This window comes from Benincasa hispida, chromosome 12 (genome assembly GCF_027475165.1).
Source record: "Benincasa hispida cultivar pf3 chromosome 12, pf3_genome.v1.1, whole genome shotgun sequence".
Classification (NCBI taxonomy): Eukaryota; Viridiplantae; Streptophyta; class Magnoliopsida; order Cucurbitales; family Cucurbitaceae; genus Benincasa; species Benincasa hispida.
Window position 1 is genome coordinate 51,215,301 of NC_143489.1, and position 17,142 is coordinate 51,232,442.

A 17,142-nucleotide genomic window follows, 5' to 3' on the forward strand; every position below is an offset into this window, starting at 1 on the left:
TTGGAGATTTTCTTGGAAAACTACAAATGAGTTTAGCTAGTTTTTTTTTTTATATTCAGTACATCATTTTTGTATCTAGCTACATATGAATTTATACAGAAATTTGTCTAAGTACAATAGCTACAACAAACATTGTATAAGTTGATTTCATCATATTTCTTTAACAATCTCCACCTTGAAATTAACTTCAATGAGTTTCTTCCAGCTCCTCTTTTGTTAACCCTTTTCTTTTTCAACCTTTGTCTCTCAGCTCAAACCCAATGATGTCGAGGCACTTTTGAAGTTTGAGCTAGGTGACAGCTTTGGTTAATATGTCAGAGCCATTCTCAGAGGTATGAACTTTAAGAACTTCTACCTACTTGTTCTCTATCTGTTCTCGTATGAAATGATACTTAACATCAATGTGTTTAGTTCGGTTATGATATTGTGGATGCTTTGATAAATGTATGGTACTTTGATTGTCACATAATAGCTTTACTGTATCTTGTTTAATACCAAAATCAAATAGGAGTCCTTTTAGCCATAATCCTTCCTTTACAGTCTCTGATATGCTATAAATTCAGCCTCAGTGGTAGAAAGAGCTACCATTGATTGTAATGTTGCCTTCCAACTTAATACACAACTTCCAGATATGAATATATAACTAGATAGGGATCTCCTTTTATCTAAGTCCCCTGCGTAGTCAGAGTTAACATAACCTATCAATTATGGTTCACTGCTTAGAGCTTGTTGATACAGTAGTTTGGCACTTGAAGTGCCTTTAAGGTACCTCACGATCTATTTTGTTGCCTCCCAATGCCTCTTACCCAGATTAGCGATGTACCTACTTACCAAACTTGTAGCATAGGCAATATCTAGCCTTGTAGAAATCATTAAGTACACGAGACTTCCCACAGCTTAGAATAAGGAATGGTTGACATTAGCTTTAAGTGTACAATGTTTGTTTCTTTTGGTGAGTTCTTTGCTGAAAGTTTGAAATGATGTGCAATTGGAGTACTGACTACTTTAGCTTCTGTCATGTGATATCTTTTGATTAGTTTTTCACAATATTAAGTCTGATCAATACATAGTTTGCATGATATTCTGTCTCTTCTTATATCAATGCTTAATATTCTGTTTGCACTGCCCATGTCCTTCATTTCAAATTCTGATTTCAGTAGGTCTTTGACTTGTTTTAAGTCCTTCATAGTAGTTCCTGATAGCAATATATCATCTACATAAAGAAGTAGATAGATAAGATGAGCATAGGTTTTAGTCTTTATATAAACACATCTATCATAAAAACTCTTAATAAACTCATTCTTATGTATAAAATCATTAAATCTTATGTTTCAACACCGAGGTGACTATTTACGGCCATAAATAGACCTTTTAAGTAGACAGTAATGGTCTTCTTTCCCATTGACTTCATGTTGGGTTTTATGTCCTAAAACTCGTAGTATGTAAACAATGGAACTTATTCTGAAAATTCAATAAAGGTGTTATTGAATAGATTTATTGTTTAATAAGAAATCCAATAAACCTGAAAGTCCCTTGACTATTGGATGAGTACTTGAACTTTATATGGAGACATAAAGGTGGATCAAGTTCGAGTAAATAGTCAAAATGATCTATAGTATATGAATAAGGTTGGGTACCTTATTCTGGTAACACTATTCGATGCGGCACACTCTGTAGTTGTTACAATGAGTTGTAAAGTGCTACAAACGAAGTGATCCTAATTCATTCATGTTGGGCATGGGGAGTGGGGGTATCCTTGTGCAAAAGGGTTTGTACAAGATCGGACCACGAAATGAGTTACTCTTACTTTATAATGTTGTTTACTGTTTAAGACTGACTATTTCAAAGCGATGACCTAGGTAACTTGACCTTAATCCTGAGCCAACTATAAACTCCTATTTATTGAGGTTTACCCTTAAAAATCATAGGTAAGGGTTGGCTTAACAACTCCGGCTCAATAAGACTCCCATTTCAAGAGTAAGACCGGATAGATAGTTGGGGACATAAGGTGCAAGAAGGAATTCACTCCTACCCTCTTTAGGGATAGTAAAGAGATTGTTCCCTTAAGTGCTAATTCTGGGTCTTGAACAAGGGGGCCCGCCCTCTCATTGGCCCGAGAGGGACTCGGTTTTGTGATCGGATCACAAAAAAATTGTTCATTAGGGGATCAGTGGGGACTTAAGGAACAAGAGGTAATTTCGGTGTTAAAATAGAGATTTGACCTAATCAATATTATGAACAACTTGTGAAGGGTTGAGTTACTAATCATGGTTATATTGAGTGGACATAATATATCTACAATGAGAGGAGTTCAACTATGGGCTTTAGTGGAGTGACCCATTAGTTAACGAATGGAGTTAGATCAATCTAATGAGTTTAGTAGATTAATTTCGGATCATTGGAGCCCATGATTTATAGGTCCACGAAGTCCCCCTACTAGCTCGGAAATAGATTAGCTCTAGAGTAGTGTGATAAGTTAATTTGAAACGTTCAAATTAGAATCAAATGGAATTGTAGAAAATATATTTAAATATAATTTAAATATATGAAGATTAATTTGTGTATAAATTAATTTAATATTGGATATTAAATTAATTAGAATTGTTTAAATAATTATTTGTTGATTTTATTAGAAAATTAATTTATGAAATTAATTTGAAAAATTAATAAATTTTGATTTTAGAAATAAAATATGATTTTAAAATAAAAATAGATTTTGGAAATTAAAAATTACACAAAAGGAAAATGAGATTTTCATCTTCATCTTTAAAAGTTGTTCACCATGAAACCCATTATCTTCAACCTTCATTTACTCCAACCATGAGTTGCATCTCATGCAACAAATATCTTTGCATGATAGTCTACAATATATTGAAGTGATTGGAGTGAAGTTGAAGCATGGCAACCGAATGATTTTTTCTGAAAAATTCTTAAAGAAGAAGGTGTTCTTCATTTTTGGGTTGTTGCAGTGAGCTTTCTCCAGGTTCTCTTTGATTCCAGCTTATTTCGAGTCCCACAATTCAATCTAAAGTACCAAGAGAATAATAGGGAAGATCTTGTGGTGGTCTACACAAAGATTTGGAGGAATTTACAACTGAAAATAGAGATTTCAATGGTTCTTCACAGGTATGTCATGAAACCCATTAAACTCTATTTAAGCATATTTTCTTTTCTTCCAAAATTAATGAATTAGAGTGCTTATTCATCCTGTTTGCTTTCGTTGCGTGCTGGTACCTTTCCAACACTTCATAGCCCTTAAGTTGGCTCATATTCATTTAGGAAGTCATGTAGAAAAGCTGTTTTGACATCAAGTTGCTCTAGCTCTAGGTCTTGTTGAGCCACAATGGATAGTAGAAGTCTGATAGATGTTTGCTTGACTACAAGGGAAAAAATCTCATTGTAGTCAACACCTTATCTTTGAGTGAATCCCTTTACAACCAGCCTAGCTTTATATCTAGGTCCTTGTCCATTAAGGATACCTTCTTTGTATTTATATACCCATTTGGATGCAATTGGTTTGACCATTTAGGTAAAAGAACTAACTCCCAGGTGTCATTCTTTAAAAGAGATTCAACCTCTTCATTCACAGCCTCTATCCACATTCTAGCTTTAGCACAACTCACTGCCTCTTCAAAAGTAGAAGGTTCTAGTTTATTATTTAGACCTGAAGCATTTAAAGCTTGGTTGATGTAATCATCATATCTTAAAGGTGGCACTATAGTTCTTCTTTGCCTATCTCTTGCTAGGCTATAATCCCTTAGGTATGGTTCCTCTTGCTTAGGATCAAAAGCAACCTTTTCTACATCTTCTTCATGATGAGGCAGCTGATCAGTATGTGAATTTGAGCTTGAGGGATCAGAAGTAGGATTTAGAAAGTGCTTCACCTCAATTGTATCAGTCTTTCCTTGTGGTGCTGAATCATTTGAATTAGGCTTTTGCATAAATATTCCCGTCTCTCTGAAAATGACATCTCTGCTTGTTACACACTTTTTCTCAGTAGGATGCCACAATCTAAAGTCTTTCACCCCTTCAGTAAATCCCAAAAACATACATTTTATTGCACGAGCTGCTAACTTCCCCTTGTTCTAGTGTACAAAGCCTGTGAAACTAAACACCCTTAGGTTATTTAGGTTAGAAGGATGTTTGGTCCACCTTTCTTATGGAGTAAGCAGATCTAGTGAGGCATAAGGGCATCTGTTGAGAGTATAGACTGTATAGGATACTGCTTCACTCAAAACTTCTCAAGAAAGATAGCATCTGATAAGAGGCTCCTTACTCTTTCCATGATTGTTCTGATTAGTCTCTCTGCCACCCCGTTTTGCTGAGGTGTGTACCCCACAGTCTTGTGTCTAATAATCCCCTGCTGCCTACAAAAAACATTAAACTCTTCTACACATAACTCAAGCCCATTATCGGTCCTTAGACACTTTATTTGATAGTTTGTTTGTTTTTCAACCATAACCTTCCAATCTTTGAACTTTTCAAACACCAAATCCTTAGTTTTAAGGAAGAATATCCAACATTTCTTAGAATAATCATCAACAAAGGTTAGGAAATATCTGGCTCCACTTAAGGATTGGAAAGGTGAAGGGCCCCAAAGGTCTGAATGCACATAATCAAGGATGACATTGGTTGTGTGCTGAGCCTTGACAAAACCTGTCGGTTACTTTGCCTATCACACAATGCTCACAGAAGGATAGGCTTTGATGAATTCCTTTAGGCAGAATTCCTTAGTTGGCAAGAACTTGAAGATCTTTGACACTAATGTGAGAAAGTATTTTGTGTCAAAGATCTCCTTCAGTAGGCTCTTTAGAAGTCACAACTAGGGTTGAATGAATTTTATGAACTCCTTGAACAACATAGACCCCATTTATTTTGACCCCTCTGAAAATAGGCTTACTATTCTTCAATACTTCACAGTAGCCTTCCTTTCCTCTGTATTCACAGTCGATTGAGTCAAGCATGCCTAATGAAATTAAGTTTCTCTTCAATTTAGGCACATCTCTAACACTTCTTAGTAACTTGACTGTTTCATCTTCTAGCTTAAGTGAGACAGAGCCAATTCCAATCACTGGACATGAGTTATTGTTACCCATGTATACTGAACCTCCATCCAGATCTTTATATGTGCTAAACCAGTCCTTCTGAGGTGTCATATGAAAAAACACCCTGAGTCTAGAACTCAATCTAGGTTCTTAGCTGGTTCAACATCAACCCTTTGATTTGATGTAGCTAGGGCATCTGAATAGAAATAAGAGTCCTCCTCGACTGAAGCTTCTCCTGATTGACTTGACTGACCTTTCTGCTGTAATTGTGGTTGTTGTTGTTTGTTCTTCTGTTCATTTTTCCATTTCAAGGTTCTGAAACCCTTGATTAGACACCCCAACATCTTACAATACTTGCATCTAACCTTGGTTTTTTCTTTACCTTCTTCTGTAGAATTGTGCTTGCCTTTTTCTTTGTTGTTTTGTTTAGTTTTTCCTTTAACAAATAAACCCTCAGCACCGGGTTTCTCTTTTTTGTTGATTAAAATCTCCATTTCTCTGATTGTTAGGGCTGAAATGATTATATCGGTCGATACTGAATCTCTTCCATATTTTAAAGTTGTCTTAACATCCTTGTAAGAATCTGGAAGTGAGTTAAGAAGCATAAAAGCTTCATTATCAGCCTCAATCTCTTCACCTTGAGTCTTAAACTCTGTTGTGATTCTTTTAAAGACATCAAGGTTTTCTGTTAATGTCTTTGAGGAGCTCATCTTGAAGGTGAAAAACCTTTCTCTCAAAAAGAGTTTGTTCAACAAGTTCTTTATTTCATACAATTCATTCATCTTAGTCTACATCTTGAAGGCTATTTTTTGATCAATGACCTGTCTTAGTACACTGTCCTATAGGTTTAGAACCAGAGAACATGAGCAATTAGCTTCGTATTCTCCTTTTCTTCTTCTGTTGCAGTGGTAGGTAATTTGGTTGGGTCTTCAAGGACTTTGTGTGCCCTTTGTTACCCCAAAATCACCTTAATCTTGGCTTTCTACAAGCTAAAATCTCCTTTCCCATCAAATTTCTCAATGTCATATCTTGCTACTGCCATCTTTATTTTCTTTAAGATTTTTGAATGCTTCAATATCAACTTTCTTTGGTTCTTGTCTGATCTTGAAGATTTCTTGCAGGCTCTGATACCACTTTGTTGGGCTAATATTGAAACAATGTAAGCTTTTTTAAAGAAAACTAGAGGCCCAAGTAAAGAAAACCAATTGATCTTTAATGAAAAACCAGCTGATTCAAAAACAATGTGCTGAAAGCACAATCCGTGTGAAACAATCTTATGCTCTATATATTAATGACCAAGATTAGAATTTTGCACTTCATTAATCTGAAGTCTTGAATGACTATTCCAAATTATTTCTTTTTGTATCAGAGTGCTCGAGAGAAAATGGAGAGAATTGATGGGGAAATGTTGTCGGATTTGCTTAAGAGAGCTGATAAAGATGAAGATCAAAGACAATACAAGAAGAATGACCGAAGAAAAGAAGAAGAGAAGAAGGAAGACACAATTTTTTTTTAATGTGGTTCGACCTTAATATGCCTACGTCCACGGAGAAGTTGCATTCAAATTTTGGAGATTTTCTTGGAGAACTATAAATGAGTTTAGCTAGTTTTTCTTTTATATTCAGTACATCATTTTTGTATCTAGCTAAATATGAAATTATACAAAAATTTGTTCAAGTACAACGGTTACAATAAACATTGTATAAGTTGATTTCATCATATTTCTTTAACAATATTCACAAGTTTTCTTTTCCAAAACTTTCATAAAATTCACATTATTTCATCTCAAAATAGTCTTAAACATTATATTATTTTATAATTATTTTCTAATTCTTTTTAAAACATCAACCTATGCACAGATCATTTATAACAGACATTTAAATGTTCTGTACTTTATATTTTATAGAAATTGTAATTAAAATGGTAAATTATAATCTAATTAAACCATGATGAAAGTTTCATTAACTAATTATATCAACTTCCATAAATTTCCATAGTTTTTTCTAAAATTTTCATCTATATCAATATTTGCGTAAAATCAGATTTCGATATTTCTTTCAACATTTGAGTTTTATAATTTTTCCAAAATTTAATACCACGGAAGGTGTAATTTTGTTAAAAAAAAAAAAAGAAGTAATGGCATAAAGGTAATTAAGGTGAAAAAAGGGAGGGGAAAATAGAAAGAAAAGAGGGAAGAGAGTTAGAGTTAGAGTAAGAGGACAGATCACGCAGCTATGTATCAGAAAAGAATACGGAGATTATGAGTGGGCCCCACACCCTTACTCCCTTTCTCTCTAACAAACTCTTCTCTTTCAACTTTCTAACTCTCAAAAGTTTCAATCAACTTCTTCTTTATATATAAACTTCATTTCTTCTTTCCTCCTAATCTTTCCTTTCAAATTCAAGTTCCTTCTGAGATTTTTGGGATTATTGTTTATGTAATTAACGATCAACCGATGTGAATTTCGAAGATCTCCATACCCTTTTTCTCATTTTGCTTCACAGATAAAATGTTGTGGGAATCATTGGGTTTTCTTTCTACTTTCCTTTTTCTTTTTTCTTTTCTGACATGTTTCTTTGTTTCTTTGTTTGCTTGCTTCTTATTAATGGCGGAAGCAGAGTTTTCGTACGAAAATATGTATGAAGAAACTGGGTGCTCTGATCCCAATTCCATGTCAGCTGAACCTACACCGGATGCTTCAGAAAATGGGTTTCCTCAAACCATGGCGCATATTGCTTCTTTGCCTTCTTTTCCTCCGCCCCTCATTCCCGGTGCTCCCCAAGAAACCACCCATGGCCATTTTCACGACAATGATCTCAATCTTTCCATGGACGAGGTCTCTTATCATCACCACCGTACCAGCGGTGGTGACGCTATGGAACTTGAGTTTCAACAGGCAGCGGCAGCTGCGGTGGGAGCGTTTGATAACACCCATAATTTTGGTCAAGAAGTTACTTCTGATTCGAATCGGATGGTGTGTCTCGATCAATCCAATTGGGTTGGAACTCAAATTCAGGAAATGGGGTTTAATCACCACCATCAGATTCAATCTCAAGATCATCAGCATCAGCAGCACCACTTTTCTGATTCCGCCATGGCCACTGCCTACACTCAAGCTCCAGACCTCTTGAATTTCTTAAACATGCCGGCCGCTGCCAGATGCTCCAACAATTCTTCCATCTCCTTCTCCAATCTCCACACCTCCGCCATGGGAGGGTATCTTGGAGACCTTCCCGCCGGAGACGGTGGCACCTCATCATCGACTTCGCTTTCAATACTCTACGATCCTCTGTTTCACTTGAATCTTCCACCGCAGCCGCCGCTGTTCAAGGAACTGTTTCACTCTCTTCCTCATGGATATGGCTTACCGGCGGCGAGTTCCAGAGTCCGAGGAGGGAGTTTGTTCCCGGAAGGGGAGATAATGGAGAGAGAAGGAACTGCCGGAGTTTATGAAGACGGCGATGGAAGCGGTGTTTTGGAGTTCAGTAGAGATATGGCGGATTGTATTGGGAAAGGACGAGATGGGAAAATGACTAAACATTATGCCACTGAACGCCATAGAAGAGTTCAATTGAATGACAAATATGTAGCTCTCAGAAGTTTGATTCCTATTCCTACTAAGGTTTTCTTCTCCATTTTCTTTCATTATACCGCCATTTTTTGACTGAATCAAAGCTTTATTATGATTATTATTTCTTTTTTTTTTTTTTTGTCTCTCTGTTTGGTCTTTTTCCTTTGATCTTGATTATGGGTTCACTGTTTTTGGACTTTAATTTGATTTCTGGCCTGTGAATCAAGCTCTGTCTCTCTGAATAATCTGCCATTTATTGTCACTATCCTTTGATCTTGAACAACAAACTAAACTGATTATTTCAGTATACTCCTTTTGAACTTTAATTAGCTTGAGATCGGTGTTCTCGCGAGGCGTTTTGGGAATTCTCTTGATACGCAACCAACAGTCTAGACTGAAGATTAGATTCACCATTTTTAATGAAACTTTCCTTTCTGGGTATTGCCCAAATCAAGTTATCTCTCTCTCTAACCCACCATTTTTGTTTTTGTTCAATCTTAAACAACAAATTGAACTAAAAACAGATAGTTCAAAACTTCAATTCACTTTCTGGGTATTACCAATTTTAATCAGGCTTCTCTGATTTTGTTTGTTCTGATTCCATTTTGATGACAAACAACAAAATTATTAAACCAGACTGATAGAGCATCAATTGTGGGAGACGCCATAAATTACATCCAAGAGCTTCTAAGAGAAGTGAAAGAACTGAAACAACTGGTGGAGAAGAAGAGATGCAGCAGAGAGAGGAGCAAAAGGGTACGGACGGCGGAGGAATTAGAGGGCGGCGGCGCGTGGGATGTTGAAAGCTCAAATGCAAAAGCAGGTGGTGTAGTGGGAGACGGCGTAGAAGATCAAAGCTACAATTTGAGAAGCTCATGGCTGCAGAGAAAGACCAAAGATACTGAAGTTGATGTGAGAATTGTTGATGATGAAGTTACTATAAAGCTTGTGCAGCGTAAACTCAACTGCTTGTTGCTTGTCTCTAGATTGCTTGATGATCTTCAGCTTGATCTTCACCATGTCGCCGGTGGTCATATCGGCGATTACTACAGCTTCTTGTTCAATACCAAGGTAATTCCACCTCCCAAATTATATATATATTCTTGATTTAAATTCTACTTTTTGGTCTATATACTTTTGTTGTTTTTTTTTTTCTTAATTTTGATGCTTAAAGTTTCCGCTCTAAAAAATCTTGATCTTTCTACTTTTAAAAAGTGGTTATTTTAGTCTCTTAATTTTCATTTTGTTTCATCAAAATGGTTACTATTTTTAAGTTGAACAAAAATGAACCAAAATTGAAAATATAAAAGAACAAAATGAACATTTTGAAAATATAATAACCAAAATGACCTAAAGACAAAGGTAGAAGAACTAATAGAATATTTAAACTTATACTCTTTAAAAATCTTGTGATATTTCATAAATGTTTCGAAGCTAACTGCTAGATCCATTTTAAATTCTACACTAAGTAGAGTTTTGAAGCTTTTATAAAAGGTTGTTATAAAGTCGTAAAGAATATGTTTTAAGCAAATGACAACTCTATTATTATTATCCTTTTTTTTTTAAGATAGGGATGAAAACCCAGTTTTTTTTTTTTTTTTTAACAAAAGTCATGCAACTTTTCTTTAAATGAAATTCAAATAAAATAACTAAAAATTGGGCAAAGTGAACTTAGTTCAACTAACATAAAGTAGGTGTTTAATAGTTCAACAATTTGGAGGTATGAGATTTCAAATACTTACATCTTGATCGATAGTTCATACTTTATGTTAGTTGAATTATATTCATATTAGCACATAAAATATGTGTTAAACCAATACATCTGTAGTTAAGAAAAACTGAGATAAAATTTAGTTGGTATAATTGATTTTAAACATTAATTAATCATATAAAATAATAATTCCTTGATGATGATAATGATAGTGAATGTGTTTGGAAATGATTAGATATATGAAGGTTCATCAATGTATGCAAGTGCCATAGCCAACAAGGTTATGGAGGCAGTGGACAGACAATACAACAACAACACATCCAATACCTATTAATTTGTTAGTGTTTTTTTTTTTTTGTTGTGATTAGATGATATTTACTATGACAGCTAAACCATACCCTAAACCCTAAATGTTCTCTAATTTCTAATTTTAGTTTCTATTACTATTAACATAGTTGTTTCTCCATTATCTTACATGCAAAACTCTTCATTTCTCATCGCTCTTTATTTCAACTTCAACAACAATAATTGAATTGTACTGAGCCATATTCTTTTTCCTTCACTTACTATTACATATATTACACAATCTATGTCTTATCTTTGACTTGTTAAATAACTTTCGATAGAATTTTGATGAAATAGTGTGATTTTACAATCATTGGTTTACAAAGGAATAAGTTAAAAAAATGCATTTTTGGTTAAGTGATTTGGTTGAACATATTAAAATTTGAAAAAAAAAAAAAAACAAAAACAAAACAAAACAAAGACAAGGAGACAACTAATGTTGTTTGAGCTCTTCAAAATATGCAATTCATTTAATCAATCCACAGAATGATGGTCGAAATAATAAGAGTTAAAAAGATTGACATTGTAAAATATTTTAAAAGATCAATAGTTGATTGTCCATCTCCATGCATCTTCTCTTCTTCTAATCACACAAGGAAAAAAAACACTAAACGAACATAATGTAAAAATATTTGTCATGTGACAACTTGTGATTAGACGCTTGAATGAGTTGCACAATTATTGGTGCAGACTAGAATTTTCCCAAAGTATTCTTCTTTTTAAACATATACTCTATTGATAAGTCAGTAATGTATTGATTTATGTACTATTTAACATCGACATTCGATCAATCCAATTTTACTCGTGATGTAATAGTAATATAGATATTTATTCTACTTTAGTTCATAAACTTATGTATATGTTCCTGTTTTAAATAAAAGTATTAGTAATTAGAAATGAAAGGAAAGTAAAATTAGTAAAGGAGAGACTGAATTAGGAAGGAAAAGAAGAGAGAGATCCGGAAGTAATAATAATATATTAAAAGGAAACATAAGAAGACGTTAGAGACAATATCTCGTCCTATTGGGTATTCATCTATGATAAATATTTTGATTCGAGCTGAATTCACCAATCTAGTTGTCCAATTAAAAATCAGCAAAATTATTATTTTATTATCATGTGATAAATGAAGGAGGAGATAGGTGTAGCCAAGACCACACTTAATCATTGTTTTTCTCCGTATATTTTCCTTTTCCCTTTTCTACGTATAAAGTTGTTCGCTTGTACTTAAGGGTTCAACCATAAATTTTCAAGTTTATATCTATTTACTCTGTTAATATAAATTTAAATTCTATATCTAATGAAATTTAAAACATTCAATTTTATAATAGATTAGTGAGTTTTAAAAATTACTAAAAATTAAAGATCTAATTGACAATTTTTAGTACAATAATTATGGTGCATTGAACTAAACTCACCTTGACAGAACCAATTAATACAAAATTGAAAGTTGAAAGATTTATCACACTTTTAGCCAATTCTAACACAAATTTCAACTAAATTTATAATTTAACCTACTTTCCAAAGGTTCAAGAGATAATTGTAAGTTTGACCAAAATTAAAATGGAGTCTATTATTTCTAAAACTTGAATTTTTTTTTTTTACTTATTTCATAGTCAGTTAAAATGATCAGGACACTCTCAACTAGTGAAAGAAAATGGAGTGAGAAGCCAAAATATTCAAACTCAAAAGAAGCAAAGCACCTAAACTCAAAGTAGTCAACGTGTACAATGATAGATTTAAACACGCCCTATGCTGAACTCAATAAGAAACGGTTCATTTTTAGAAAATACATCAAATACATTCCAAAACTTCCAATCAACAATTGTGCCCACTAGCTACTTCTAAAATTGCCCCTCCATATCCATTTTCAGACTTGTTAATGACCCCTATTAAAAGTAAAATATGTTCATTTTTCTCCAAAAGAAATAAAAGCAAAAGGTGGTTCATTATACAAATGATGTCAATGAAGCCAGGTTTCATAAGAACAAAAATGTATCACAATCAAACCTTGGTTAATCCTTCTATTTTCAATCGATTCAATTTCTAACAAAGATTTTGAAGTTCAAAACCAAATAACTGTGCCCCTAAATCAAAACGACCTAAGATGTGACTGGAGGGCTTTGCAGCAAGGAATAAATTATCATGACAATATTTCATATCATAAACAACAATAACCAACTAAACTTCTATAATATAGCTAACTAATAGCTTATACTAAACTAAAATACAAATTCCAGAATAAATATCCCACATTCATTATCGTCAAAAGTAGATTCAACAAACTGATTAATTTCTGAACTTCAATTCAGCAAAAATATATGGAAACTAAAGACAACTCGAGAACCTCAACGAATTACTCCCTGCAAAGATAGAACGATAAATCTGGAAGTTAATTTAGCTCTCTGTCTGCTCCCTCAACCTTCTAATGGTACTCCTCACAGTGACGGCACTAGCAGTACTGTCATTTACAAGCATAATTAGAAACATTGAAAATGTTAATTGAAAAAATCGAGAGAGCAATTAAGAATCCTTACTTCAACGTGTAAGCACCTCCTGCTTTCACTTTGCCGCAATCTTTGCAACCCCATATTCCAACAGCCTTTCTCTTCACAGCATACTGTGAAAGGATACACGAAAGTTACAATAATTCAGATTCACGGCTTCAAATCAACCTCAGGTCATTAAAACAGCAAGGACCCCATCACATAGAGAGCATTCTAAACAATGTTGTACCTTTCCACAAAACTCGCAGAAGTACTTGCTGTGCTGACTTACTTCCATCTTCTTAATTTGCTTCCTCAAACTAGCACCATAACGAGTGCCTATAATCAAGAAAGCAATTTAACATGCTTACTGTATGACAAGATAAAAGAGCAAGAGACAGGAGCCAGTTTTCACAGAAAAAGATCGGTCTTCTTTTTTTGTTAATTTTTTTTTTTAAAAAAAAAAAAAACTTCAACATTGCCATTTCATTCAAAAATTACCCTCATTCATTCAAAAGTTCTAATATTACCCTTAATTTTTCATTTCAAAACTACCTTCAACCTTGTAGTAAAAATGCTTAAGAAGTTTGGATAAAAACCGGGTCCTGAAACAGTGTGGCAGTGACCTAGGACTGAAATTTCCATATCAGCTCTTCCACCTAAAATTCAAACACTTGGATCGTTTTGATGACCTAAGTTCCTAGTTAAAGAAGTAACGGGGGCTTTGGTAAAGAAAGAGAAAGTAGCACAGAAAAATAAAATGCTTGAAAATAAAAGTGCAAGAAATTAAAAAGAAAAAAGAAAAAAGAAAAAAAAAATAAGGACAACAAATGTAAAAAGCTATGGCCTAGGAGTTCGTATTAATCCAATTGTTTGAAGGGTAGTAGTTTTAAAACATTTATGAACTGTCGATGATAATATAAAAACTTCAGGAAAATGAAGGGTATTATTAAAACAATGGGCGAAGTTTATGAGTACTTTTTATAATTGAGCTTTTTTATGAGTGGGGGATTATCAACTAGCAAACACCAGAATATTCTCCTCTATCAAGGTCTTCAACCAAATTCCAAAGACTTATACAAATTCACTCATCCAACATTTTTCCTTTGAATCTTATCTTAGGAACAAGAACGATAGTAGCACATACCATACTTGCCAACGATGCCAGCCTTCTTGGTTCTCTTTGTCTACATAACATCATAAAAGGTAGAAAGGTCACACATCAAACCATCATGAAGAAAAAATGAGTTAAAGACATATCAAATACGAATGAATAAACAATCACATAAACTTTGGTCGACAACTTGTTTAGCTAGACAATGTAAACAATACAAACTCGGGCATCTGGTTCATAAGGAGGATGAGTGAACGCCTTACAGATAAATTCTAGATTCAGCATATTTATTCATCTTCCCTAACAACCAGCAATGATTAAATGAATTGAAAAGATTGTTGCCATTAGTCTAAATTTAATTAGAACGTAAAAAGTATATAAATAAAATCAAAATGTAGAACAGCATTGATCTTGTTAGATTTACAACAGAACTTGTATAAGCCTGCTAGTGTTATACTTATATATCAAATAACTAAGTTAGTATACATTACGTAAAACCAATATCTTACAAGCTTAACCTTCGCATTTCATATCCTGAACATCACTATATTGCCGGAATCTAAATAAGGGTATTGCATTTCTTAAAAAAACGAAAAGTATCGCGCTAAATCAAAAGGTCAATTAACCACGTTCATGAAATCTTACATTAATCTAATCCCTTCAAATTTCCCTGTTAACAGATAAAGCAACAATAACTTGATCGCTAACAAGAAACTACCATGGTCAGAAGTCCAAGGGGATGATTACGAAATGCTTAATCAAATTCGACTTTTGAATATACAAAATAATCTCGAAGGATTCCCTAATTCTAAATTTGAAGAACAAACTAAAATCGATATGTGAGCAACAGGCGGATGGGATTACCATTTTGGCGAATTAGAGGGAGATAGCAGAAACCCTAGAAATCTTCAACACTTTCGTGCGCGGCTGAACAAAAGCTATGGTGGTTTATTGGTTTTATACGTGGGGCAAATGGAACCTAGAAATTGTAATTCGACTGGGTTTCCGGCTGCGATGAGAAAGCCCAATAGGCCCATATTTGTTTTTATTTAACAAATGGGTTTCTCTGTAGAAGGGCTAAAGTAAGTTCCTATATTTCAATTATGTCTGGTTCTGTTTTTTTAAGGTCTAAATAAACTTCTTTATTACATAAAAATTAAAGTTTAATTACTTTTTAGTCCCTATTCTACAATTAATTACGAATTTTTAGAAGAAAGAAAAAGGAATTGAAGGGTTTTTTTTTATTGAAAACTCAAAGATTTCCTTAATTCATGCACAAAATTAATTTAATCCTTTTTTTTCAAAACAACCACTTCCTCCTTTAGCATTTCACACCTCTCACACGCCACACTCTCTATCCATCTCTCTCGCCCTCTTCCCCTTTCTTTCTCTATCTCTTCCACACGATTTCACATCCCTCTGCCGCTCTTGTTTGTCATTGTCACGGTTCGCCCGTCGGAACCGGTCTCCGGTCCACTATCGTCCACAGCAGTGCGCCATTTGTCCTTGTTCATCAGTCGTTCATTCGTCTGAATCGATTGCGCGTTGTTCGTCCTCATTCATCAACCGTTTTCAATCATCGACGACTTCTACATGCCACTGACCATTGATCGCCCGAGGTAAGTCGCCTGTTGTAATTTTGTTGTTTCTCTCTCCTGTTTACAATTCACCTCCCTCTGTTCGTATCGCCATACCAAGATCGAGCCACCCATTCAGATCTGAGGATATCTGACACCGCCCAGTCAAATCCGTGGAGAACCAGCATCCACCAGTCTAGATTCATGGAGATTTGATGCCCCTAGTCCAAATCCCTAGAGATCCGACACCCTCCAGTCTATATCCGTGGATATCTAGTGCCCTAGTCTCGATTCAACATCCCCTTTGATATGTATTCAAAACTATTACTAAAGTATTATCATTTATGATAGAATTTAGATTTATAATTGTGAATGTGTGATTTCAACCTATATGTTCTGCAATAGATGGTTTATTTTGAAAATGGTGTATTAATATATGTTATATACTATGATATATCGTATATGTTATAGGTAAAATTCAGCCTACTCAGTGGGACCGATAAGGTATAAGCTCAATAGAAGTTCAGATGAGCCTCAGAGAGAGCTCAATAAAAGCACCTATGGGGAAGAGCTTGAAGAGCTCAGTGGGACCCATGAGGTAAGCTCAGAGGAGCCTAGGAGAGAGCTTCAAATGAGCTCAGATGAGCCTAGGAGAGAGATTAAGAGGAGCTCATGTGAACCTAGGAGAGAACTCAAGAGAAGCCCACATGGGGGAGAGCTCGAAGAGCTCAGTGAGACCCATGAGGTAAGCTTAAATAAGCCTAGGAGAGAGCTTAAGAGAAGCTCAAAGGAGCTTAAGAGAAGCTCAGATGAAGCTAGGAGATAGCCTAAAAGGAGCTTAGATAAGCCTAGAAGAGAGTCTAAGAGAGCTTAGGAGCCTAGGAAAGAGCTTAAGAAGAGCTCAGATGAGCCTATGAGAGAGCTCAAGAGGAGCTCAGAGGAGCTAAGGAGAGTGACTAAAAGCTTATGAGCCAAGAAGAGAACTTTAAAAGCTTAGGAAGAGCTCATATGAGTTTAGGAGAGAGCTCAATAGGAACTCAGAAGAGCCTAAGCATGAGTAGCTTAGGAGAGTTTGAGCCTAGCCATGAGTAGCTTAGGAGAACTTGAGCCTAGAGAAGCCTAGGAGATCTTGAACCTCGAGAAGCCTAGGCTAGGTACAAGGAGCTTAGGAAGGCTTGAGTACTAAAGGAGCTAAGTGAACCCATGGGGAGCAGCTTAGAAGACCGCCCATGGAGAGACCCTAGTGATCTCACGAACAAAGGGGGTCAAGCTAAGAAATGAGCTCGAGCTAA

At 34.8% G+C, this 17,142-nt stretch overlaps 2 protein-coding genes across 4 annotated transcripts; one reads left to right on the forward strand and one right to left on the reverse strand.

Moving 5' to 3' along the window:
• Positions 1 to 7,258: 7,258 nt before the first annotated feature.
• On the forward strand, positions 7,259 to 10,802 carry LOC120092806 (transcription factor bHLH91-like). 2 transcript variants are annotated; one of them, XM_090307812.1, is made up of 4 exons: positions 7,417 to 7,557; positions 7,665 to 8,668; positions 9,254 to 9,688; positions 10,564 to 10,802. In XM_090307812.1, the coding sequence occupies exons 2-4, from the start codon at positions 7,682 to 7,684 to the stop codon at positions 10,660 to 10,662; spliced, it is 1,521 nt and encodes a 506-aa protein (XP_090163938.1). In that variant the 5' UTR covers positions 7,417 to 7,557; positions 7,665 to 7,681; the 3' UTR covers positions 10,663 to 10,802. The 2 variants fall into 2 exon arrangements, with proteins under 2 accessions (XP_090163937.1, XP_090163938.1); XM_090307811.1 differs by having other exon boundaries at positions 7,259 to 8,668.
• A 1,993-nt stretch (positions 10,803 to 12,795) lies between these two features.
• LOC120092653 (large ribosomal subunit protein eL43) lies at positions 12,796 to 15,286 on the reverse strand. Of its 2 annotated transcripts, XM_039050800.2 has the most exons (5): positions 15,138 to 15,286; positions 14,307 to 14,346; positions 13,410 to 13,498; positions 13,211 to 13,293; positions 12,796 to 13,134 (listed from the first exon to the last, which is right to left on the reverse strand). In XM_039050800.2, the coding sequence occupies exons 1-5, from the start codon at positions 15,138 to 15,140 to the stop codon at positions 13,071 to 13,073; spliced, it is 279 nt and encodes a 92-aa protein (XP_038906728.1). In that variant the 5' UTR covers positions 15,141 to 15,286; the 3' UTR covers positions 12,796 to 13,070. The 2 variants fall into 2 exon arrangements, with proteins under 2 accessions (XP_038906728.1, XP_090164162.1); XM_090308036.1 differs by lacking the exon at positions 15,138 to 15,286 and having other exon boundaries at positions 14,307 to 14,352.
• Positions 15,287 to 17,142: the final 1,856 nt, after the last annotated feature.

Coding starts and splice junctions, on each gene's coding strand:
- LOC120092806 (XM_090307811.1), top strand. CDS start 7,556: ATGTTGTGGGAATCATTGGGTTTTCTTTCTACTTTCCTTTTTCTTTTT. Junction 8,669..9,253: donor TGATTCCTATTCCTACTAAG/GTTTTCTTCTCC, acceptor TTATTAAACCAG/ACTGATAGAGCATCAATTGT. Junction 9,689..10,563: donor GCTTCTTGTTCAATACCAAG/GTAATTCCACCT, acceptor GGAAATGATTAG/ATATATGAAGGTTCATCAAT.
- LOC120092653 (XM_039050800.2), bottom strand. Junction 13,499..14,306: donor TGGCATCGTTGGCAAGTATG/GTATGTGCTACT, acceptor TCTTGATTATAG/GCACTCGTTATGGTGCTAGT. Junction 13,294..13,409: donor TCTGCGAGTTTTGTGGAAAG/GTACAACATTGT, acceptor ATCCTTTCACAG/TATGCTGTGAAGAGAAAGGC.